General features: G+C 45.5%; 1 protein-coding gene across 2 annotated transcripts in view; it reads left to right on the top strand.

The window, feature by feature from the left end:
- The window catches only part of LOC134337106 (integrin alpha-E-like), a 296891-nt gene that overhangs the window by 206046 nt on the left and 70192 nt on the right, over positions 1 to 20653 (top strand). For both annotated transcript variants that reach the window (XM_063031953.1, XM_063031952.1), the window contains exon 23: positions 468 to 547. In XM_063031953.1, coding sequence (XP_062888023.1) covers positions 468 to 547 — 80 coding nt within the window. The remainder of the gene's footprint in view (positions 1 to 467; positions 548 to 20653) is intronic.

Genomic DNA, 20653 nt, shown 5'->3' with positions numbered 1-20653 from the left:
TTCCCTCTCAAATCCAATCTCCTACCCTCTCGCCGTATCCCTTCATGCCCTGACTAATCAAGAATCTATCATCCTCTGCCTTAAATATACCCAATGACACAGCCACCTGTGGCAAGGGATATCAGACCGCTGGAAAATGATGCTGAAAAGGTAGTAATGAGGGACAATGGGTAGTAATGGGTTTCTCCTTCTCAAACTGCAGGGTGAATTCTATCAGATTATGATCACTGGCCCCTAAGGATTCCTTTCCCTTAAGCTATATTGGCTGGGGTCAAATGTCTTGCAAAGACATTGCCCAGAAGAAGGTAATGGCAAATCACTTCTGCAAAAAATTTGCCAAGGATAATCAAGGATCACCCACATCATAAGACCCGGCACATAATGAATGAATGACCATAGTCCTCTAATCTAGATCCTCTATAGAATTCAATTTTTCTTACTCTAATACCTTTTGTTTTAATCAATAGGCAGAGCTAACTATTTCTTGGGATCTTGCAACCGCTCCATTTAAGGAGGAATTTGCAGCCATCAGCATCAACGTCAGCAAGTAAGGAAGGAATCAAACAATATTTGACTGAGCTTTAATAATCTGTTAAAGTATCTCAAACATCTTACTATTCAGCACCACGGCAACTCTGAATCAGGTTTAGGGAACAAGAGTCCAGGTACACCTGACAGTTACTTTACTTTAACCTTAGTGAGTGTGTGAGGTATCCGCACTTCAGTAAGGCAAATCTTATTCATACCTGCTCCTAGCGCAGTTTAGTTACTATTTCATACCAGGTCAAGAGTCACATCACCAATAACTATTAAAGTGACGATGGCTATTAAGTCAGGAATCAAAAGGTTGAGCATGGTGCAACTAGTGTCCTGTGGTGCGTATATTTCGACTCAAGAAGTATTGTAGGAAAAGTTGATATGGTCAGGGCATGGATCGACACCTGGAATTATGACATTGCAGCCATTAGTGAGTCCTGGTTGCAGGAGGAGCAGGACTGGCAGCTCAATATTCTGGAGTTCCATTGTTTTAGACATGACGGAGCAGGAGGAAAGATTGTGTTACTAGTCAGGGAAAACGTCACGTCAGTGCTTCGATGGGACAGACTGGAGAACTTGACTAGTGAGTCATTATGGATAGAACTGAGAACTACGAAAGGTATGACCACGAAAGGTATGTTAGAGACCACCCAACAGTCCCATGGATTTAGAGGAAACAAATTTGTAAAGAGATTGCAGACTGTTTTAAGAAACAGAAGGTTGTTATAGTAGGTGATTTTAGCTTTCCACATATTGACTGGGAATCCCTTACTGTAAAAGGACTAGATGGGATAGAGTTTGTCAAATGTGTTCAGGAAAGTTTTCCTTCATCAGTACGTAGGAGTCCCAATGAGACAGTGTGTGTAAATGGATTTGCTACTAAGGAATGAAACAGGTTAGGTGACAGAAGTTTGTATAGGGGAGCACTTTGCATCCAGTGATCACAATGCCATTAGTTTCAAAGTAAATATGGAAAAGGATGGGTCTGGTTCACAGGTTGAGATGCTAATTTGGAGAGAGACCAATTTTAATGTTATCAGAAATTTTCTGGCAAGTATGCATTGGAACAATCTGTTTTCTGGCAAAGGTGTACTTGGTAAGTGAGAGGCCTTCAAAAATGAAATTTTGAGATTACAAGGATTGTATGTACTTGTCAAAATAAAAGGTAAAGATAACAAGTGTAGGGAACCTTGAATTTCAAGAGATATTGAGGCCCTGGTTAAGAGGAAAAAGGTGTACAGCAGATATTGTCAAGTAGAAACATATGAGGTGCTTATGGAGTATAAGAAATGCAAGAGAACATGTAAGAAAGAAATGAGGAAGGCTAAAAGAAGGCATGAAGTGGCTCTAGTAGACAAGGTGAAGGAGAATCCTAAGGGATTCTACAGGTATGTTAAGAGCCAAAGGATTGCAAGGAATAAAACTGGTCCTTTGGAAAGTCAGAATGGTAATTCATACGTGGAGCTAAAAGAGATGGGAGAGATCTTAAATGTGTTCTGTTGAAGGGTTTTGGCTTGAAACATTGACTGTAGTTTTTTTCCATAGATGCTGCCTGGCCCGCTGAGTTCCTTCTGCATTTTGCCTGTGTTTCTGAGATCTTAAATGAATTAAGTGAATCTTAAGTAAATTCTTAAATGAATTAAATGAATCTTAAATGAATTCTTTACATGTGTATTTACTCAGAAGATGGACACAAAGTCTATAGAAGTGAGGCAAAATGGCATCAAATTCATGGACCCTGTACAGATTGCAGAGGAGGAGGTGTTTGCTACCCTGAGGCAAATCATGGTGGATAAATCCACAGGGCTTGACAAGGTGTTCCCTTAGTTCCTCAGGAGACAAGTGCAGAAATTGCCAGGGCCTTATCAGAGATATTTAAAACATCCTTAGTGACAGGAGAGGTACCAGAGGATTGGAGAGTAACCATTATCATCCACTGTTTAAGAAAGGCTCTAAACATAAACCAATAAATTATAGGCTGGTGAGTCTGACATCTGTTGTGGGAAAGTTATTGGAAGGTATTCTAAGTAACTGGATATATAAGTATTTGGATAGACATGGACTGATTAAGGATAGTCAGCATGGCTTCATACATGGTAGGTCATGTCTAACCAAACTTAGAGTTCTTGAGGAAGTTACCAGGTAAGTGAATGAAGGCAAAGCATGGATGCTGTCTACTTTAGTAAGGCATTTGACAAGGTCCCGCATGGGAGGCTGGTCAAGAAGGTTCAGTTGTTTGGCATTCAGGATGAGGTAGTAAATTGGATTTGACATTGGCTTTGTGCAAGGAGTCAGTGAGTGGTAGTAGAGGGTTTCCTTTCTGACTCGAGGCCTGTGACTGGTGGTGTGTCACAGGAAGCAGTGCTAGGTCCTTTGTTGTTTGTTATCTATATCAATGATCTGGATGATTATGTGTTTAATTGGATCAGCAAATTTGTGGATGATGCCAAGATTGGAGGTGTAGTGGACAGAAGGGAAGGCGATGATGGCTCACAGAGAAGTATGCATCAGCTGGAAAAATGGGCTGAAATTTGCAGATGAAATTTAATGCAGACAAGTGTGAGGTTTTGCACTTAGGAAGGACCAACCAGGGTAGGTCGTATACAGTGAATGGTAGGGCACTGAGGAGTGTGGTAGAACAAAGGGATCTGGGAATACAGGTCCAGAATTCATTGAAAGTGGTGTCACAGGTAGATAGGGTTATAAAGAAAGCTTTTGGCACATTGCACTTCATACTAGATTTAGTACTAGGTAATGAACTGGGTCAGGTCACAGATCTCTCAGTGGGTGAGCATCTGGGGGACAGTGACCACCGCTCCCTGGCCTTTAGCATTATCATGGAAAAGGATAGAATCAGAGAGGACAGGAAAATTTTTAATTGGGGAAAGGCAAATTATGAGGCTATAAGGCTAGAACTTGCGTGTGTGAATTGGGATGATGTTTTTGCAGGGAAATGTACTATGGACATGTGGTCGATGTTTAGAGATCTCTTGCGGGATGTAAGGGATAAATTTGTCCCGGTGAGGAAGATAAAGAATGATAGGGTGAAGGAACCATGGGTGACAAGTGAGGTGGAAAATCTAGTCAGGTGGAAGAAGGCAGCATACATGAGGTTTAGGAAACAAGGATCAGATGGGTCTATTGAGGAATATAGGGAAGCAAGAAAGGAGCTTAAGAAGGGGCTGAGAAGAGCAAGAAGGGGGCATGAGAAGGCCTTAGCGAGTAGGGTAAAGGAAAACCCCAAGGCATTCTTGAATTATGTGAAGAAAAAAAGGATGACAGGAGTGAAGGTAGGAGCGATTAGAGATAAAGGTGGGAAGATGTGCCTGGAGGCTGTGGAAGTGAGCGAGGTCCTCAATGAATACTTCTCTTCGGTATTCACCAATGAGAGGGAACTTGATGATGATGAGGACAATATGAGTGAGGTTGATGTTTTGGAGCATGTTGATATTAAGGGAGTGGAGGTGTTGGAGTTGATAAAATTTATTAAGACAGATAAGTCCCCGGGACCTGACAGAATATTCCCCAGGCTGCTCCACGAGGCGAGAGAAGAGATTGCTGAGCCTCTGGCTAGGATCTTTATGTCCTCGTTGTCCACGGGAATGGTACTGGAGGATTGGAGGGAGGCGAATGTTGTTCCCTTGTTCAAAAAAGGTAGTAGGGATAGTCCGGGTAATTATAGACCAGTGAGCCTTACATCTGTGGTGGGAAAGCTGTTGGAAAAGATTCTTAGAGATAGGATCTATAGACATTTAGAGAATCATGGTCTGATCAGGGACAGTCAGCATGGCTTTGTGAAGGGCAGATCGTGTCTAACAAGCCTGATAGAGTTCTTTGAGGAGGTGACCAGGCATATAGATGAGAGTAGTGCAGTGGATGTGATCTATATGGATTTTAGTAAGGCATTTGACAAGGTTCCACACGGTAGGCTTATTCAGAAAGTTAGAAGGCATGGGATCCAGGGAAGTTTGGCCAAGTGGATTCAGAATTGGCTTGCCTGCAGAAGGCAGAGGGTGGTGGTGGAGGGAGTACATTCAGTTTGGAGGATTGTGACTAGTGGTGTCCCACAAGGATCTGTTCTGGGACCTCTACTTTTCGTGATTTTTATTAACGACCTGGATGTGGGGGTAGAATTTTGGGTTTGGCAAGTTTGAAGACGACACAAAGGTTGGTGGTGTTGTAGATAGTGTAGAGGATTGTCAAAGATTGCAGAGGGACATCGTTAGGATGCAGAAGTGGGCTGAGAAGTGGCAGATGGAGTTCAACCCGGAGAAGTGTGAGGTGGTACACTTTGGAAGGACAAACTCCAAGGCAGAGTACAAAGTAAATGGCAGGATACTTGGTAGTGTGGAGGAGCAGAGGGATCTCGGGGTACATGTCCACAGATTCCTGAAAGTTGCCTCACAGGTGGATAGGGTAGTTAAGAAAGCTTATGGGGTGTTAGCTTTCATAAGTTGAGGGATAGAGTTTAAGAGTCGTGATGTAACGATGGAGCTCTATAAAACTCTGGTTAGGCCACACTCGGAGTACTGTGTCCAGTTCTGGTCACCTCACTATAGGAAGGATGTGGAAGCATTGGGAAGGGTACAGAGGAGATTTACCAGGATGCTGCCTGGTTTAGAAAGTATGCATTATGATCAGAGATTAAGGGAGCTAGGGCTTTACTCTTTGGAGAGAAGGAGGATGAGAGGAGACATGATAGAGGTGTACAAGATAATAAGAGGAATAGATAGAGTGGATAGCCAGAGCCTCTTCCCCAGGGCACCACTGCTCAATACAAGAGGACATGGCTTTAAGGTAAGGGGTGAGAAGTTCAAGGGGGATATTAGAGGAAGGTTTTTTACTCAGAGAGTGGTTGGTGCGTGGAATGCACTGCCTGAGTCAGTGGTGGAGGCAGATACACTCGTGAAGTTTAAGAGACTACTAGACAGGTATATGGAGGAATTTAAGTTGGGGGCTTTTATGGGAGGCAGGGTTTGAGGGTCGGCACAACATTGTGGGCCGAAGGGCCTGTACTGTGCTGTACTATTCTATGTTCTAAATCAATGTGTTGAGTACAGGAATTGGCTGTTATGTTGAAGTGTATAAGACATGGGTGAGGCCTAATTTGGAGTATTGTATGCAGTTTTGTTCACCTACCTACAGGAAATATATAAACAAGGTTGAAAGAGTACAGAGAAAAATTAAACCGATGTTGCTGGGTCTGGAGGACCTGAGCTATAAAGAAAGATTAAATGGGTTAGGAATAGGTTAGAAGATTAAAGAAAGATTTGACAAAGGTATATAAAATTTTCAGCGGTATAGAAGGAGTTAATGCAAGTAGGCTTTTTCGACAGAGGTTGAGTGGGAATATACCCAGAGGTCATGGATTAAGGGTGAAAGGTGCGAAGTTTAAAATGAACCTGAGAACAAATGTCTTCAATCAAAGGGTCGTGAGAGTGTGGAATGAGCTGCCAGCACAAGTGGTGCATGTGAGCTTGATTTCAATGTTTAAGAGAAGTTTGGATAGGTACATGGATAGTAAGGGGAGGTTGAGTGGGAATATACCCAGAGGTCATGGATTAAGGATGAAAGGTGCGAAGTTTAAGATGAACCTGAGAACAAATGTCTTCAATCAAAGGGTCGTGAGAGTGTGGAATGAGCTGCCAGCACAAGTGGTGCATGTGAGCTTGATTTCAATGTTTAAGAGAAGTTTGGATAGGTACATGGATAGTAAGGGTATGGAGGGCTATGGTCAAGGTGCAGGGTGATGGGAGTGGGCAGTCTAAAAGGTTTTGGCATAGACTAGGTGGTCTGAATGTACTGTTTCTGCACTGTTCTTTTCTATGACTCTCTATGTACTGATCTCTTCTGGATGTGAGTTGCAAATATTAGTAATGTTTCAGTCTGATTTCTGATATTGTGCAAAGGAGATTACCAACTTTTTCATTTCAAAGAGACCTGCCACTGTTTTTCTCTTTTGTATACAAAGATAAGGAAGGTATGCTTTAATTAAAATGTGTAGCGGTGAGGCAGATCTGGAATTTCATCTATAGTATTGATTTCCTTATTTGAAAACTAATCATCATATAATCAGAGAAATGACCTGCACAGAAACATATGCTTACAGCCCAGCTCATCCATGCTGATTGGAATTCCTATCTGCAATTATCCATTTAAACATATTAGACCCATTTTCTCTCTGCTCCTGTCCTATTCAAGTATCTGTCCAAATCGCTTTTAAATGTTATGGTATCTGCCTCCACTACCTCTTCTGACAGTTCATTCCAAATATTCACTACCCTGTGAAATAAACTTTCCCTTTAGATCTCCTTCAAAAATTTCCCCTCTATCTACAACTCTGTCTCTCAAGTCCTAGCAACACCCTTGTAAATCTTTTCTATAGTCTTTCTAATTTAATGACATAATTCCTATAGCAGGGCAACCAAAACTGAGTACAATCCTCTGATGAGGGCCTCAGCAGCATGCTGTATAATTGCACCATGACCTCCCTTGTTTGCCTCAGTCTCCTCAGGATGTGGAGATGCTGCTGTGCTCTCTTAAATAAAGAGGCTGGATGAGGGACCTGGTGACATCATCCATTATGTGCATTCCCAGAAACTCTCTGCACGGAGGTGTTGTTTATGTGCAGTGAGGATTGGTCATCCTAAAGTCCACAATCATCTCTTTAGTTTTGTCCATGTTACTTACACCAACTGCCTCATCTTCTGATCTATCACTCTGGGTCAGATTCCCTTGCCAACCTAGTTTCAATCGTTGCCAAGAGCTCTGACAAACCTGCCCACCAGGACATTTATCCCTCTGAAGTTTGGGTTTAGCTTTCTTTTGTGGAGGCCATACCTTCCACAGAAGAAATGTCAATGATTCACAGATCTGAAACCCTGCCCCCTGCACCAACTCTTCTCTCACACATTCACCTATCAACTTTTCCTATTCCTACCCTCACTGGTGAATGGCACAGGCAGCAATTCAGAGATTACTTTCTTTAAGGTCCTGCTTTTTAGTTTCCTTACTCCCTAATTCACTCTTGAATATAGAAGGACCTCTTCCCTTTTCCTATCTATGCCATTGGTACCTGTGTCGAGAGACCCAAGGAAAGCATTGAGACACAGTACAAAACTGAATGAGAACTGAGCTCTAAACAAAATGTTAGACGATACCCAAGTTGAGCTTATGATTGAGCACTGAGGCTTCGTTCAGGTGCTCCTTAAATAATGAACTCTTGGCACCAAAACATGATTACCAATTAGCAGGATGGTCCTGAACCCTTAAAGGGGCTGTGCCAGCTATCCATACTCCAGAGAGTTAGAGCACCTAAACCACAGGAGCTGGCATGGTTGGGAGCATCTCATAACAGGTCTCCTCCTCTGTGGCCAACTCCTGACAGCCCTGGCTGCTCAGCAAGACAGTGATGGTAGTCATGGATGGGAACCAGATCCAAGATGTCTTTATCAGGCACCCAGCAGCTTTCCTCGTTCGAATCCTTCCTAGTCCACAAAGTATTGCTAAACATCCCAAAGAGTTTGTGAGTCCAAAATCTTTCTTACTGTGAAGACATGTTCCCCATTGATAATCTTCGGTGGTGGCATGGTTGATAGTGGTGGGACCAAGGGACTGGTGCTGACGTGTTTTAATTTAGAGATGAGGGAAATGGGATTGATTTTCAGGGTTTTGGGGGGCATCAAGGTGTAAGCCACCAGGTTTACTTTCTTGAGGACTTTGAAGAGTCCAATGAAGTTGGGCACCAACTTTCTAGATTCCATCCAAAGAGACAAATCCTGAGTGGGCAGCCAAACCTGTTGCCAGGCTGCAAAGTGGGTCACTGTCTTTGGCCATAGGAACCCCAACCTTGGCCTCCTGTTCAGGGAAGATAGGCAGAGGATAGCCAAACTCGAATTGTGATATGCCATAAGGCCAAACACTGCAAGGTGTTGTGGTTGACCTCTGTCCACATCAAATGGTCGCACCATTCGTCATGCCAGGCGTCTTAGGGTACATTCTAAATCTTGGTTGACCAGCTCCATCTGGCGATTGGACTATGGGTGAAACCCAAAGGAAAGACTCACTTATGGAATGCCCTCCAGAAACATGATGCAAATTGAGGACCACAATCCGTGACAATGCTTGGATCCTAACACCTGGTTCAGGTCAATTTCAAATATCTCTGTCACAGATGGTATATCGTCCAAGGCAAGGAACTTGCAGGCTTTCAAAATCTGATTGACAATTACCATGATGGCAGTCTCCCCCTTGGATGGTGGAAGACCCATGATAAAATCCATGGAGATGTGCGCCCATGGTCTTTCCGGAGCAGGCAGAGGGTGGAGGAGTCCTTGAGGTTTTGCATGGTGCTTCTTGTTCTGGGGGCACACATTACATGCCTGCACATATTGCTGAACCTCTTTCACCAATCTGGGCCACTAATATCTTCTCTTGATGAAATTGAGGGTCCTGGCAATCCCTGGGTGAGCAGTCATTCTTGATGAATGTCCCCATTGGAGTACCACCTGAGATTGGATGGAACTTGGGATGAAAGCTGACCTGCAGGGTTGTTTTTAGTAATCTCCCTTGTGCTTGGGCCTTTGCAAACAAGAGCGCCAATTCCCTAATGAATTGGTGCTACCACGTTGGCTTGGGGCAAAATAGTGGTAGGATGCTCCTCTCATTCGGGTTCATCAAACTGATGGGACAAGGTATCTGGTTTTTGGTTCTTTGACCCCGGTTGATAGGTCAGGACAAAATTAAAGTGGTCAAAGAAAAGAGACCACCTCGTAAGAACATAAAAACATAAAAAATAGGAGCAGGAGTAGGCCATCCGGCCCATCGAGCCTGCCCTGCCATTCAATAAGTTCATGGCTAATCTGTCCGTAAACTCAGCTCCATCTACCTGCCTTTTCCCCATAACCCTTATTTCCCCTACTATGTAAAAACCTATCTAACTGTATCTTAAATATATTTAGTGAAGAAGCCTCAACGGCTTCCCTGGGCAGAAAATTTCACAGATTTACCACACTCTGGGAAAAACAGTTTCTCCTCATCTCTGCCCTAAATCTTCTCCCCTGAATCTTGAGGCAGTGTCCCTTTCAAAATGTTGTATGTTTCTATAAGATCCCCTCTTATTTTTCTGAATTCCAGAGTGTATAGTCCCAGGCGACTGAATCTCTCCTCACAGGTTAACCCCTTCATCTCTGGAATCAACCTGGTGAATCTCCTCTGCACTGCCTCCAAAGCCAGTATATCCTTCCTCAAGTATGGAGACCAGAACTGCACACAGTACTCCGGGTGTGGCCTCACCAGTACCCTGTATAGTTGCAGCACGACCTCCCTGCTCTTGAATTCAATCCCTCTGGCAATGAAGGCCAACATTCCGTTTGCCTTCTTAATGACCTGTTGCACCTGCAAGCCAACTTCTTGCGATTCATGAACAAGCACTCCCAAGTCCCTCTGCACAACAGCATCCTGCAACCTTTCACCATTTAAATAATAATCTGCTCTTCTATTATTCCTTCCAAAGTGAATGATCTCGCATTTACCAACGTTGTATTCCATCTGCCAGACTTTGGCCCACTCACTTAACCTATCTATATCCCTCTGCAGTCTCTCCACATCCTCTGTACAATTTGCTTTCCCATTCAGTTTAGTGTCATCAGCAAATTTTGCCATTCTACACTCAGTCCCCTCTTCCAAATCATCAATGTAAATGGTAAACACGAGGAATTCTGCAGATGCTGAAAATTCAAGCAACACATATCAAAGTTGCTGGTGAACGCAGCAGGCCAGGCAGCATCTCTAGGAAGAGGTACAGTTGACGTTTCGGGCCGAGACCCTTCGTCAGGACTAACTGAAGGAAGAGTTAGTAAGAGATTTGAAAGTTGGAGGGGGAGGAGGAGATCCAAAATGATAGGAGAAGACAGGAGGGGGAGGGATGGAGCCAAGAGCTGGACAGGTGATAGGCAAAAGGGATACGAGAGGATCATGGGACAGGAGGCCCAGGGAGAAGGAAAAGGGGGAGGGGGGGAAAACCCAGAGGATGGGCAAGGGATATAGTCAGAGGGACAGAGGGAGAAAAAGGAGAGAAAGAGAAAGAATGTGTGTATATATATAAATAATGGATGGGGTGCGAGGGGGAGGTGGGGCATTAGCGGAAGTTAGAGAATACGAGGGGGAGGTCTCTAACTTCCGCTAATGCCTCACCTCCCCCTCGCACCCCATCCGTTATTTATATATATGCACATATTCTTTCTCTTTCTCTCCTTTTTCTCCCTCTGTCCCTCTGACTATATCCCTTGCCCATCCTCTGGGTTCCCCCCCCTCCCCCTTTTCCTTCTCCCTGGGCCTCCTGTCCCATGATCCTCTCATATCCCCTTTGCCAATCACCTGTCCAGCTCTTGGCTCCATCCCTCCCCCTCCCGTCTTCTCCCATCATTTTGGATCTCCCTGTCTCCCTCCCACTTTCAAATCTCTTCCTAGCTCTTCCTTCAGTTAGTCCTGACAAAGGGCCTCGGCCCGAACCGTCGACTGTACCTCTTCCTAGAGATGCTGCCTGGCCTGCTGCGTTCACCAGCAACTTTAATGTAAATGGTAAACAGCCTTGGGCCCAGCACCAACCCCTGTGGCACCCCACTCATCACTGACTGCCAACCAGAGAAACACCCATTTATACCAACTCTGCCTTCTATTGGTTAACCAATCCACTATCCATGCCAATACACTTCCTCCGACTCTATGCATCCATATCTTATTTCTAAGTCTCTTGTGAGGCACCTTATTGAACACCTTCTGGAAATCCAAGTATACGACATCCACCTGTTCCCCTCTATCCACTGCACTCATTATGTCCTCAAATAACTCCAGTAAGTTTGTCAAACAGGGCCTGCCCTTTCTGAATCCATGCTGCGTCTGTCTAATGAAACCATTCCTTTCTAAATGTTTCGCTATTTCTTCCTTAAGGACAGCTTCAAGCATTTTCCTGACTACAGATGTTAAGCTAACTGGCCTATAGTTGCCTGTCTTTTGCCTACATCCTTTTTTAAAAAGTGGCATGACATTTGCTGTCTTCCAATCCGCTGGGACCTGCCCAGAGTCTGGAGTATTTTGGTAAATGATTACCAACGCGTCTACTATAACCTCCGCCAATTCCCTCAGCAACTTGGGATGCATTCCATCAGGACCAGGGGACTTATCTACCTTCAGGCCCTCTAGTTTGCTCATCACTATCTCTTTAGTGACAGTGATTTTATTGAGGTCCTCACCTCCCATTTCATCCATAACATCATTCTTTGGCACGCAGGATGTGTCCTCCACCATGAAGGCCAATGCAAAATAGTCATTCAATGCCTCAGCCATTTCCTTATTACCCAATATCAATTTTCCCTCCTCATCTTCCAAGGGACCTACATTGACTTTCGCCACCCTCTTCCGCTTTATATATTTATAAAAACTTTTGCTCTCTGTTTTTATATTTTGTGCTAATTTACTTTCATACTCTATCTTCCCTTTCCTTATTTCTTACTTAGTTGTTCTTTCTTGCTTTTTAAAGTTTTCCCAGTCCTCCAGTCTCCCACTACTCTTTGCGACTTTATACACGAGCTTTTAATTTGATAGTATCTTTTATTTCCTTAGTTATCCAAGGCTGGCTCTCCCCACACTTACTGTCCTTACTTTTGACTGGAATATACTTTTGTTGAGCACTGTGAAAAATTTCTTTGAAAGTATTCCACTGTTCCTCAACTGTCCTACCAAATAGCCTGTGCTCCCAATCCACATTAGCCAACTCCTCCCTCATCCTGTTGTAGTCTGCCTGTAATTCAGTCTCTTGGCCTCCTGAATATAAGCCAGGTTCTTGTGGTCTATCCAGGTGATGAAAGGGTTCTCGGCTTCCTCAAGCCAGTGAAGCCATTCTTCCAAAACCAACTTAACCACAAATAGCTTCCAATTCCCAATGTCATAGTTTCTTTCTGCCGGGGATAGCTGCCTGGAGAAGAATGCACATGGTGCAGTTTACTGTCCAAAGGTGACCACTGAGACAACACTGCACCCACTCTAATGCCTTAGACATCCGCCTTCATAATGAAGAGAAGATCTGGATTAGGTGAAACCAAGATGGAAGCTGATGTGAACCGTTGTTTGAGCTCTACAAAAGCTGGCTCTGCTTCGATAGTCCAGACAAAACAGCCTGTGGATTCTTGGTCAGAGCTGCCACTGAGCTGAAGTTTCTGATGAACTACTTTAAAAGTTGGCATATCCCAGGAATCGTTGGACCTGTTTCACATTGAATGGTGGTAGTCAATCTCCAATTGCCTGGGTCTTAATAGGCTCTATCTGCTGTTTGCCATTAGAAATGATAAAACCTAAAAATGAAATGCTGGTCATTCAGACTTCTCTAGCTTGACATAAAGTCCATCATTTGGTCATCAAAGATCTCAGGTCTCCGGGCACACAGCCGTAGATATTCCGACTCTCCCGATGACACACGGGTCTCCTGCCATGACACCGATCCTTGATCTGTCCGTCTCCAGAGCCCCAAGATCCTAGGCTTCCAAATCCGAGCCACACTCTTAGGCCGAGCACTTGGCGTGCCAAACAACAATGGCCGGTTATGAAACCCCGAGAGCAGGTCCCATTCCTGTAAAGAACCAAAGTCAGCATGTAACTCCAGGTCAGGGTCTTCAAAAAGAACCCTGAAAAGGAAAAATAAAGATATTGAAGATGGAAATAGAGCTGTTTCCAAAGGTGCAAGCAAAGGAGTCGCTGTTTAGCGCCATCGGTACTCCACTCCACCCCTTCATCATGTCATTTCTGAAGGCCTGAAATACTGCTGGAGCATTCACAAGACCGAAGGCCATAACCAGGTACTCATAGTGCTGCACTGGTGTATTGAATGCGGTTTTCCACTCAACACCCTCCTTTACGCGGGCTAGACTGTATGCACTCCACAGATCTAGCTTCGTGAATGCTCTTACCCCTTGGAGAATCTTAAAAGCCTATTCATGAGTGGAAGGGAGTAACGATTCTTTGTCATTATGCAGTTTAACCCTCTATCATCAATGCATGGCCGCAGGCTCCCAGTTTTTCTTTACAAAGAAGAACCCTGTGCTGGCTGGTGAGATGGAGGGCTGAATGAAACCCATGGTAAGAGCCTCCTTTATATATTCTTCCATTGTGCTTCTCTCTGGGCCTGAGAGCACTTATAGTCGACCCCGTGGAGGGCAGGTACTAGGCAGTAGGTCTATTGCACTATAGACCTCGGGTATGGTAGAAGCGCAAAGGCCTTTTTTCCTGCTGAAGATCTCTTCCAAGTCCTTCTAATCAGAAGGAACTTCAGCCAGTCTGGGTGTTGCAAATTCCTCAGAACGTTCCTTCAAGGACGACTCTAGAGGCTGCTGAGGTGGCAGGGGTGATTCAGCAGAGTCTCCTCCTTAGGTTCACTAGACTCCTTTGTTGAACCAGTGGCCAAATCAGTGCCCCAACCCTTCTCGGTATCCTCAGGCAATAGCGATGAGGTGTTACAGACAGTCCTTGTGCCCCGGTCTCGGTATCCTCAGGCAATAGCGATGAGGTGTTACAGACAGTCCTTGTGCCCCGGTCTCGGTATCCTCAGGCAATAGCGATGAGGTGTTACAGACAGTCCTTGTGCCCCGGAAACAGGCTCCAAGGGTTTGTGTATAAGAGCCTTTCCTTTCATCGGGACCTGGCAGCTGGATCCCTTAAGCTTAGCTGCAAGAGTTCCCGACTGCTTGGGCACCTCCTTGGTCTTTACCTGAACCAGAGGTTCCCCTCTCTAATTCCAGTGCACCCCTGATTAGACAGAGTCGGGATTGGTACAATCTCTTTGGCCAGAAAGACATGTTTGTCTTTGAGGGTAGGATTAAGTTTGCAGAAGGCTTCAGATTACCTCACAGTGGAGTCTGCCCCTTGTTAGTCATTGGTCTCAGGAGAGTCTTGGAGTCGATCCCCAAGCTGCACACCTACCCGCTTACAATAACTGGACCAATCAATGATTCTCCCTCCCTACCAGTTCCTGGAAGGATTATGCTGGGACAGCCAACGGTGCTGGAGGATCAAGGGCATGAGTGGCGAGTTAGTGATGTAGAAACTAATGTCATCCACATCATCCTCAATCCTCATTTGCAAGACCAATATCTGTTGCTGCATCTGCCCAGAACCTAGTGGATGGCCATCCAAGACAGCTGCAGGCATGGACTGACTCAACTCTTGCAGTGGTACATTGAGTCGACAGGCGGTTCCCAAGTCCGGGAGATTATCAGCTGCCCCAGAGTCCACATTCACCTCTTGTCGATTCTTACCCCAGGAGATCCCAGTCTTCAGCATGACACCCTAATCGATAGGACTGGGAGTGGTGGCTGCTGCCATCACAGTCCTCTCAGCACAGGACATTCTTTGCAGTTCTCCTGATGGCTGCAACCATTAGGCCCCCATAGGTGATTTGTCTCCCCACGGCAATAGCAGCAGCCTTGACCTTGATCGGTGGAGAGTCTAGTGCAGCCAATTTCCATGGGCTCGCCCACATCTTGAGCAGGAGATAGGTTGGTCATGGTTCGAGGTTGGGGAGTGAAACTGCGAAGTGTTGAAGCTGGGCTTGGGCTAGCCCTCTTCCATCTCTTGATGTAATCCCACTTTCACTCTGCCAGATGATTATTGAGATGAATGCACTGGTCAATCCAAACCTCTAAGGCCTCTGCTGGTTCTCCCAAGATAAGGGCATCCTTCGGTTTTTCCTCAGAGTCTGTGGCAGTATAGAATGGCCAAGGCCTCCCCATTCCAGGCACTCTTTTGGGCCAAGGTGCGAAACTCAATAGCGTAGTCAGCCGCTGACCATCTGCTGTGTTGTATCTTCATCATACGGTCCAAGGCCCGGCTTGCTCCAATGGGGTGATAGAACACCTTCCTCATGGCAGCAATGAATTCCTCCAGATCTGAGAAAATCTCCAACCTTCTTTCCCAATGCGTGGTGGCCGTGGCTAGGGCTCTCCCAGTCAGAAGAGAGATAATAAAGGCCACCTTTCTGTGCTCCGAAAGGAACTGGGACAGCTAGAGTTCGAATTCTAATGAGCATTAAGTGAGGAAGCTGCGGCAGGAACCCGGGTCACCATTGGATCTCTCCAGGGTTGGAAGATATGCTAATTCTACAGAGTGACCAACTGACTCACCTGAGCGACTCTGGCTTCCTCCTTGCAAAAATCGACAGATGGCGACCTCTGTCTAGAAATCTTTTCGCTGTGGCAGCCGCAGCAGACGAAACACTTTGATATCTTGCTGAGTCCATGTTGGCCCAATCATATTGTGATGAGACACCTTGACAAGGATGGTTGGAACCCAAATGCTGGAGCACCCGAGGCAAGGATCAAGACGCAGTATGAAACTGGAATGAGAATTGAGCTTGAAACAAGATGCTGGACAATAGCTACATTAAGCTTACAACTGGGCACAGGGGCTCCGTTCAGGCATTCCTTAAATACTGAATTCTAAGTGGCAAAACATGATTGCCAATTAGCGGGACAATCCTGAACCCTTAAAGGGGTGCAGCAGCTTTCCATACTCTGGAGAGTAAGAGTGTCTAAACCCCAGCAGCTGGTGCGGTTGGATGTTTCTCATAGCAGCTACCGGTGTGTACCACAATTTCTAGCTGCTCAGCCCTCGAGTACTGTGGGTTCAATCCAATATATCCTCGACCTTGGTATCTGAGAGCTAAAATACCATCTGCAAGTTTCATTCTCATTCACACAATATCCTGTCTGTTCTTCTAACCAATTAATCCCCTTATCACTATCTCTCTCCTCTTCTTTTCCCTTCCCTTCTGAGCCACAAAACCAGACTCAGTGCCAGAGATCTGGCTACTGTGGCTTTCCCTCTCCTCCAACAGTATAACGTTATTGAGGGGAATGATCACAGGGATAAACCACACTGACTGATTATTCCCTTTCCATCTCCTGACAGCCACCCAGCTACTTTCAGCTTGCAACTTGGGTATGATTTCTTCTGTAATTGTCTATCAATACCTCAACCTTCCTAATGATGTGTAATTTATCCAGCTCCAGATGCGCTAACATAGTCCATTAAAACCTACTAAACCAGCCTCTTCCGCCTGCACATGTCCATATTCCTCCATTCTCTTGATATTCCTATCTAAGAGCCTCTTAAATGCTTCCACCACCCTTGGCAGTGCACACCAGAAACCCGCTACACTCTATATAAAAAAATCTCCTCACATCTTCTCTAAATTTGCCCCCCTCTAATTTTAAACATAGAAACATAGAAACATAGAAAATAGGTGCAGGAGTAGGCCATTCGGCCCTTCGAGCCTGCACCGCCATTTATTATGATCATGGCTGATCATCCAACTCAGAACCCAGCCTTCCCTCCATACCCCCTGACCCCTGTAGCCACAAGGGCCATATCTAACTCCCTCTTAAACATAGCCAATGAACTGGCCTCAACAGTTTGCTGTGGCAGAGAATTCCACAGATTCACCACTCTCTGTGTGAAGAAGTTTTTCCTAATCTCGGTCCTAAAAGGCTTCCCCTCTATCCTCAAACTGTGACCCCTCGTTCTGGACCTCCCCAACATCGGGAACAATCTTCCCGCATCTAGCCTGTCCAATCCCTTTAGGATCTTATACGTTTCAATCAGATCCCCCCTCAATCTTCTAAATTCCAACGAGTACAAGCCCAGTTCATCCAGTCTTTCTTCATATGAAAGACCTGCCATCCCAGGAATCAATCTGGTGAACCTTCTTTGTACTCCCTCTATGGCAAAGATGTCTTTCCTCAGATTAGGGGACCAAAACTGCACACAATACTCCAGGTGTGGTCTCACCAAGGCCTTGTACAACTGCAGTAGTACCTCCCTGCTCCTGTACTCGAATCCTCTCGCTATAAATGCCAGCATACCGTTCGCCTTTTTCACCGCCTGCTGTACCTGCATGCCCACTTTCAATGACTGGTGTATAATGACACCCAGGTCTCGTTGCACCTCCCCTTTTCCTAATCGGCCACCATTCAGATAATAATCTGTTTTCCTATTTTTGCCACCAAAGTGGATAACTTCACATTTATCCACATTAAATTGCATCTGCCATGAGTTTGCCCACTCACCCAACCTATCCAAGTCACCCTGCATCCTCTTAGCATCCTCCTCACTGCTAACACTGCCACCCAGCTTTGTGTCATCCGCAAACTTGGAGATGCTGCATTTAATTCCCTCATCCAAGTCATTAATATATATTGTAAACAACTGGGGTCCCAGCACTGAGCCTTGTGGTACCCCACTAGTCACCGCCTGCCATTCTGAAAAGGTCCCGTTTATTCCCACTCTTTGCTTCCTGTCTGCTAACCAATTCTCCACCCACACCAATACCTTACCCCCAATACCGTGTGCTTTAAGTTTGCACACTAATCTCCTGTGTGGGACCTTGTCAAAAGCCTTTTGAAAATCCAAATATACCACATCCACTGGTTCTCCCCTATCCACTCTACTAGTTACATCCTCAAAAAATTCTATGAGATTCGTCAGACATGATTTTCCTTTCACAAACAGATGCTCTTTAGTACTAAGTATTTTCAACCCATGAAAACGCTAGCTGCTGTTTATTCTGTCTATGCCTCTCAGCTTCTGTTGCAGCAGAGAAAATAACCAGAGTTTGTCCAACCGCTCCTGAGAGCATATGCCCCCTAACAAAAAACTTTTATTTTCACACCACTATTTGAACATTGTCTTCAGCTTTCTAACCTAGTTATTATCAAAATATTTATATATGTATAACAATTTCCTCAGTGAATCAACATCCTTTTGCTTTCTATAGATTATTTGACTGTTTTACTAGTCTGTGTTCTTCTACATAATAGTAAGTTGGCAATAACTTCCAGAGAACTGATTCCCCTTCATCTAGAGCATAGAAGGTAGAAAACCTACAGCAGAATACAGGCCCTTCGACCCACAATGCTGTGCTGAACATGTACTTACTTTAGAAATCACATAGGCTTTCTAAACTCCATGTATCCATCCAGGAGTCTCTTAAAAGACCCTATCGTATCTGCCTCCACCACCGTCGCCGACAGCCCATTCCACACACTCACCACTCTCTGCGTTAAAAAACTTACCCCTGACATCTCCTCTGTACCTACTTAAAACTGTGCCCCCTCGTGTTAGCCATTTCAGCCCTGATGCTTTCCTTCTGTCCAAGCCTACGCATTTTGTTTCCACATTCCACATGCTCTAAACTTTTCAATGATTTTAAGTTCCCTGGCCCCCACCGCTTTATTTTCACCATGGATGTCCAGTCCCTGTATACTTCCATCTCCCATCAGGAAGGTCTCAAAGCTCTCCGCTTCTTTTTGGATTCCAGATCCAATCAGTTCCCCTCTACCTCCACTCTGCTCCATCTAGCGGAATTAGTCCTTACTCTTAATAATTTCTCCTTTGGCTCCTCCCACTTCCTCCAAACTAAAGGTGTAGCTATGGGCACCCGTATGGGTCCTAGCTATGCCTGCCTTTTTGTTGGGTTTGTGGAACAATCTATGTTCCGTGCCTATTCTGGTATCTGTCCCTCACTTTTCCTTCGCTACATCGACGACTGCATTGGCGCTGCTTCCTGCACGCATGCTGAGCTCGTTGATTTTATTAACTTTGCCTCCAACTTTCACCCTGCCCTCAAGTTTACCTGGTCCATTTCCGACACCTCCCTCCCCTTTCTAGATCTTTCTGTCTTTGTCTCTGGAGACAGCTTATCCACTGATGTCTACTATAAGCCTACTGACTCTCTTGCAAAAATGCCATCCCCTTCTTGCAATTCCTCCGTCTCCGCCGGATCCGCTCTCAGGATGAGGCTTTACATTCCAGGACGAGGGAGATGTCCTGCTTTTTTAAAGAAAGGGGCTTCCCTTCCTCCACCATCAACTCTGCTCTCAAACGCATCTCCCCCATTTCACGCACATCTGCACTCACTCCATCCTCCCGCCACCCCACTAGGAATAGGCTTCCCCTGGTCCTCACCTACCACCCCACCAGCCTCCGGGTCCAACATATTATTCTCCGTAACTTCAGCCACCTCCAACGGGATCCCACCACTAAGCACATCTTTCCCTTCCCCCCCCCCCCGCTTTCCACAGGGATCGCTCCTTTAACGACTCCCTTGTCCATTCGTCCCCCCCATCCCTCCCCACTGATCTCCCTCCTGGCACTTATCCTTGTAAGCGGAACAAGTGCTACACATGCCCTTACACTTCCTCCCTTACCACCATTCAGGGCCCCAGACAGTCCTTCCAGGTGAGGCGACACTTCACCTGTGAGTCGGCTGGGGTGATATACTGCGTCCGGTGCTCCCGATGTGGCCTTCTATTGTTACGTACCCCGTAACTGGGTTGCCAAACCAGCAGAAATGGATCACTCAGTTGGAGTCTGGAGTACTAGAACTAAGAAAGTTTTATTAAAGAAACAAGCAACACAGTAATCGAAAGGATAATAAATGCAACAGTTCAACAATGATAACCACACATGTGCACAGAATTAAGATAACAGCATCAATCAAGCTCTATCGTTGTCTAGGGGTAAATGACCAAATTTCAAAATGACTCAAAGTTCAGTCCAGTTCAGTTTGCAGTAATCATTGCCATGGCGATGGACAACGTGGGGGAAGAGAGAGATAGAACAGGAACAACTGATCATTCAGAACACTGCTTCACTCCCAGACCGGCGAGATTGCTCACAAGCAACTTTTGGGCGGGTCCTTGGTGATGTCACCTGAGGTCACCGACTGTGACCCCTCCTCCAGATGTAGTCGATCCTCTGCAGTGAACCCGGCACCCAGGCAAGGGCGGACACACACCGGGTTCCTGCTGATCGTACCTTTCCACCCTGGTCGTTGTCTGATACTTCTCACCCACTCGTGAGAGGCGCATCGCTTCCAGGGTCTCGTTACCTCGGGTGGCGTGTGTGTCCTGCCTTAGCGAACCGGTCCCTTTTTATCCCCCTGCTGGGGTATTGCCTGTCCATCACTTCAAACAGTTCAAGGTTCAAAGAGGGGAGCCGCTCCAGACAGCTCTCTCTTCCCCGTTCCTTCATTACACATCTCCAGACGCTGCTCCATTGTTCCTTATCT

The sequence above is a fragment of the Mobula hypostoma genome, chromosome 23 (assembly GCF_963921235.1).
Source record: "Mobula hypostoma chromosome 23, sMobHyp1.1, whole genome shotgun sequence".
In the NCBI taxonomy this organism is placed as follows: Eukaryota; Metazoa; Chordata; class Chondrichthyes; order Myliobatiformes; family Myliobatidae; genus Mobula; species Mobula hypostoma.
The sequence above is the reverse complement of the archived record's forward strand: the minus strand, read 5'-3'. Positions and strand labels throughout refer to the sequence as shown.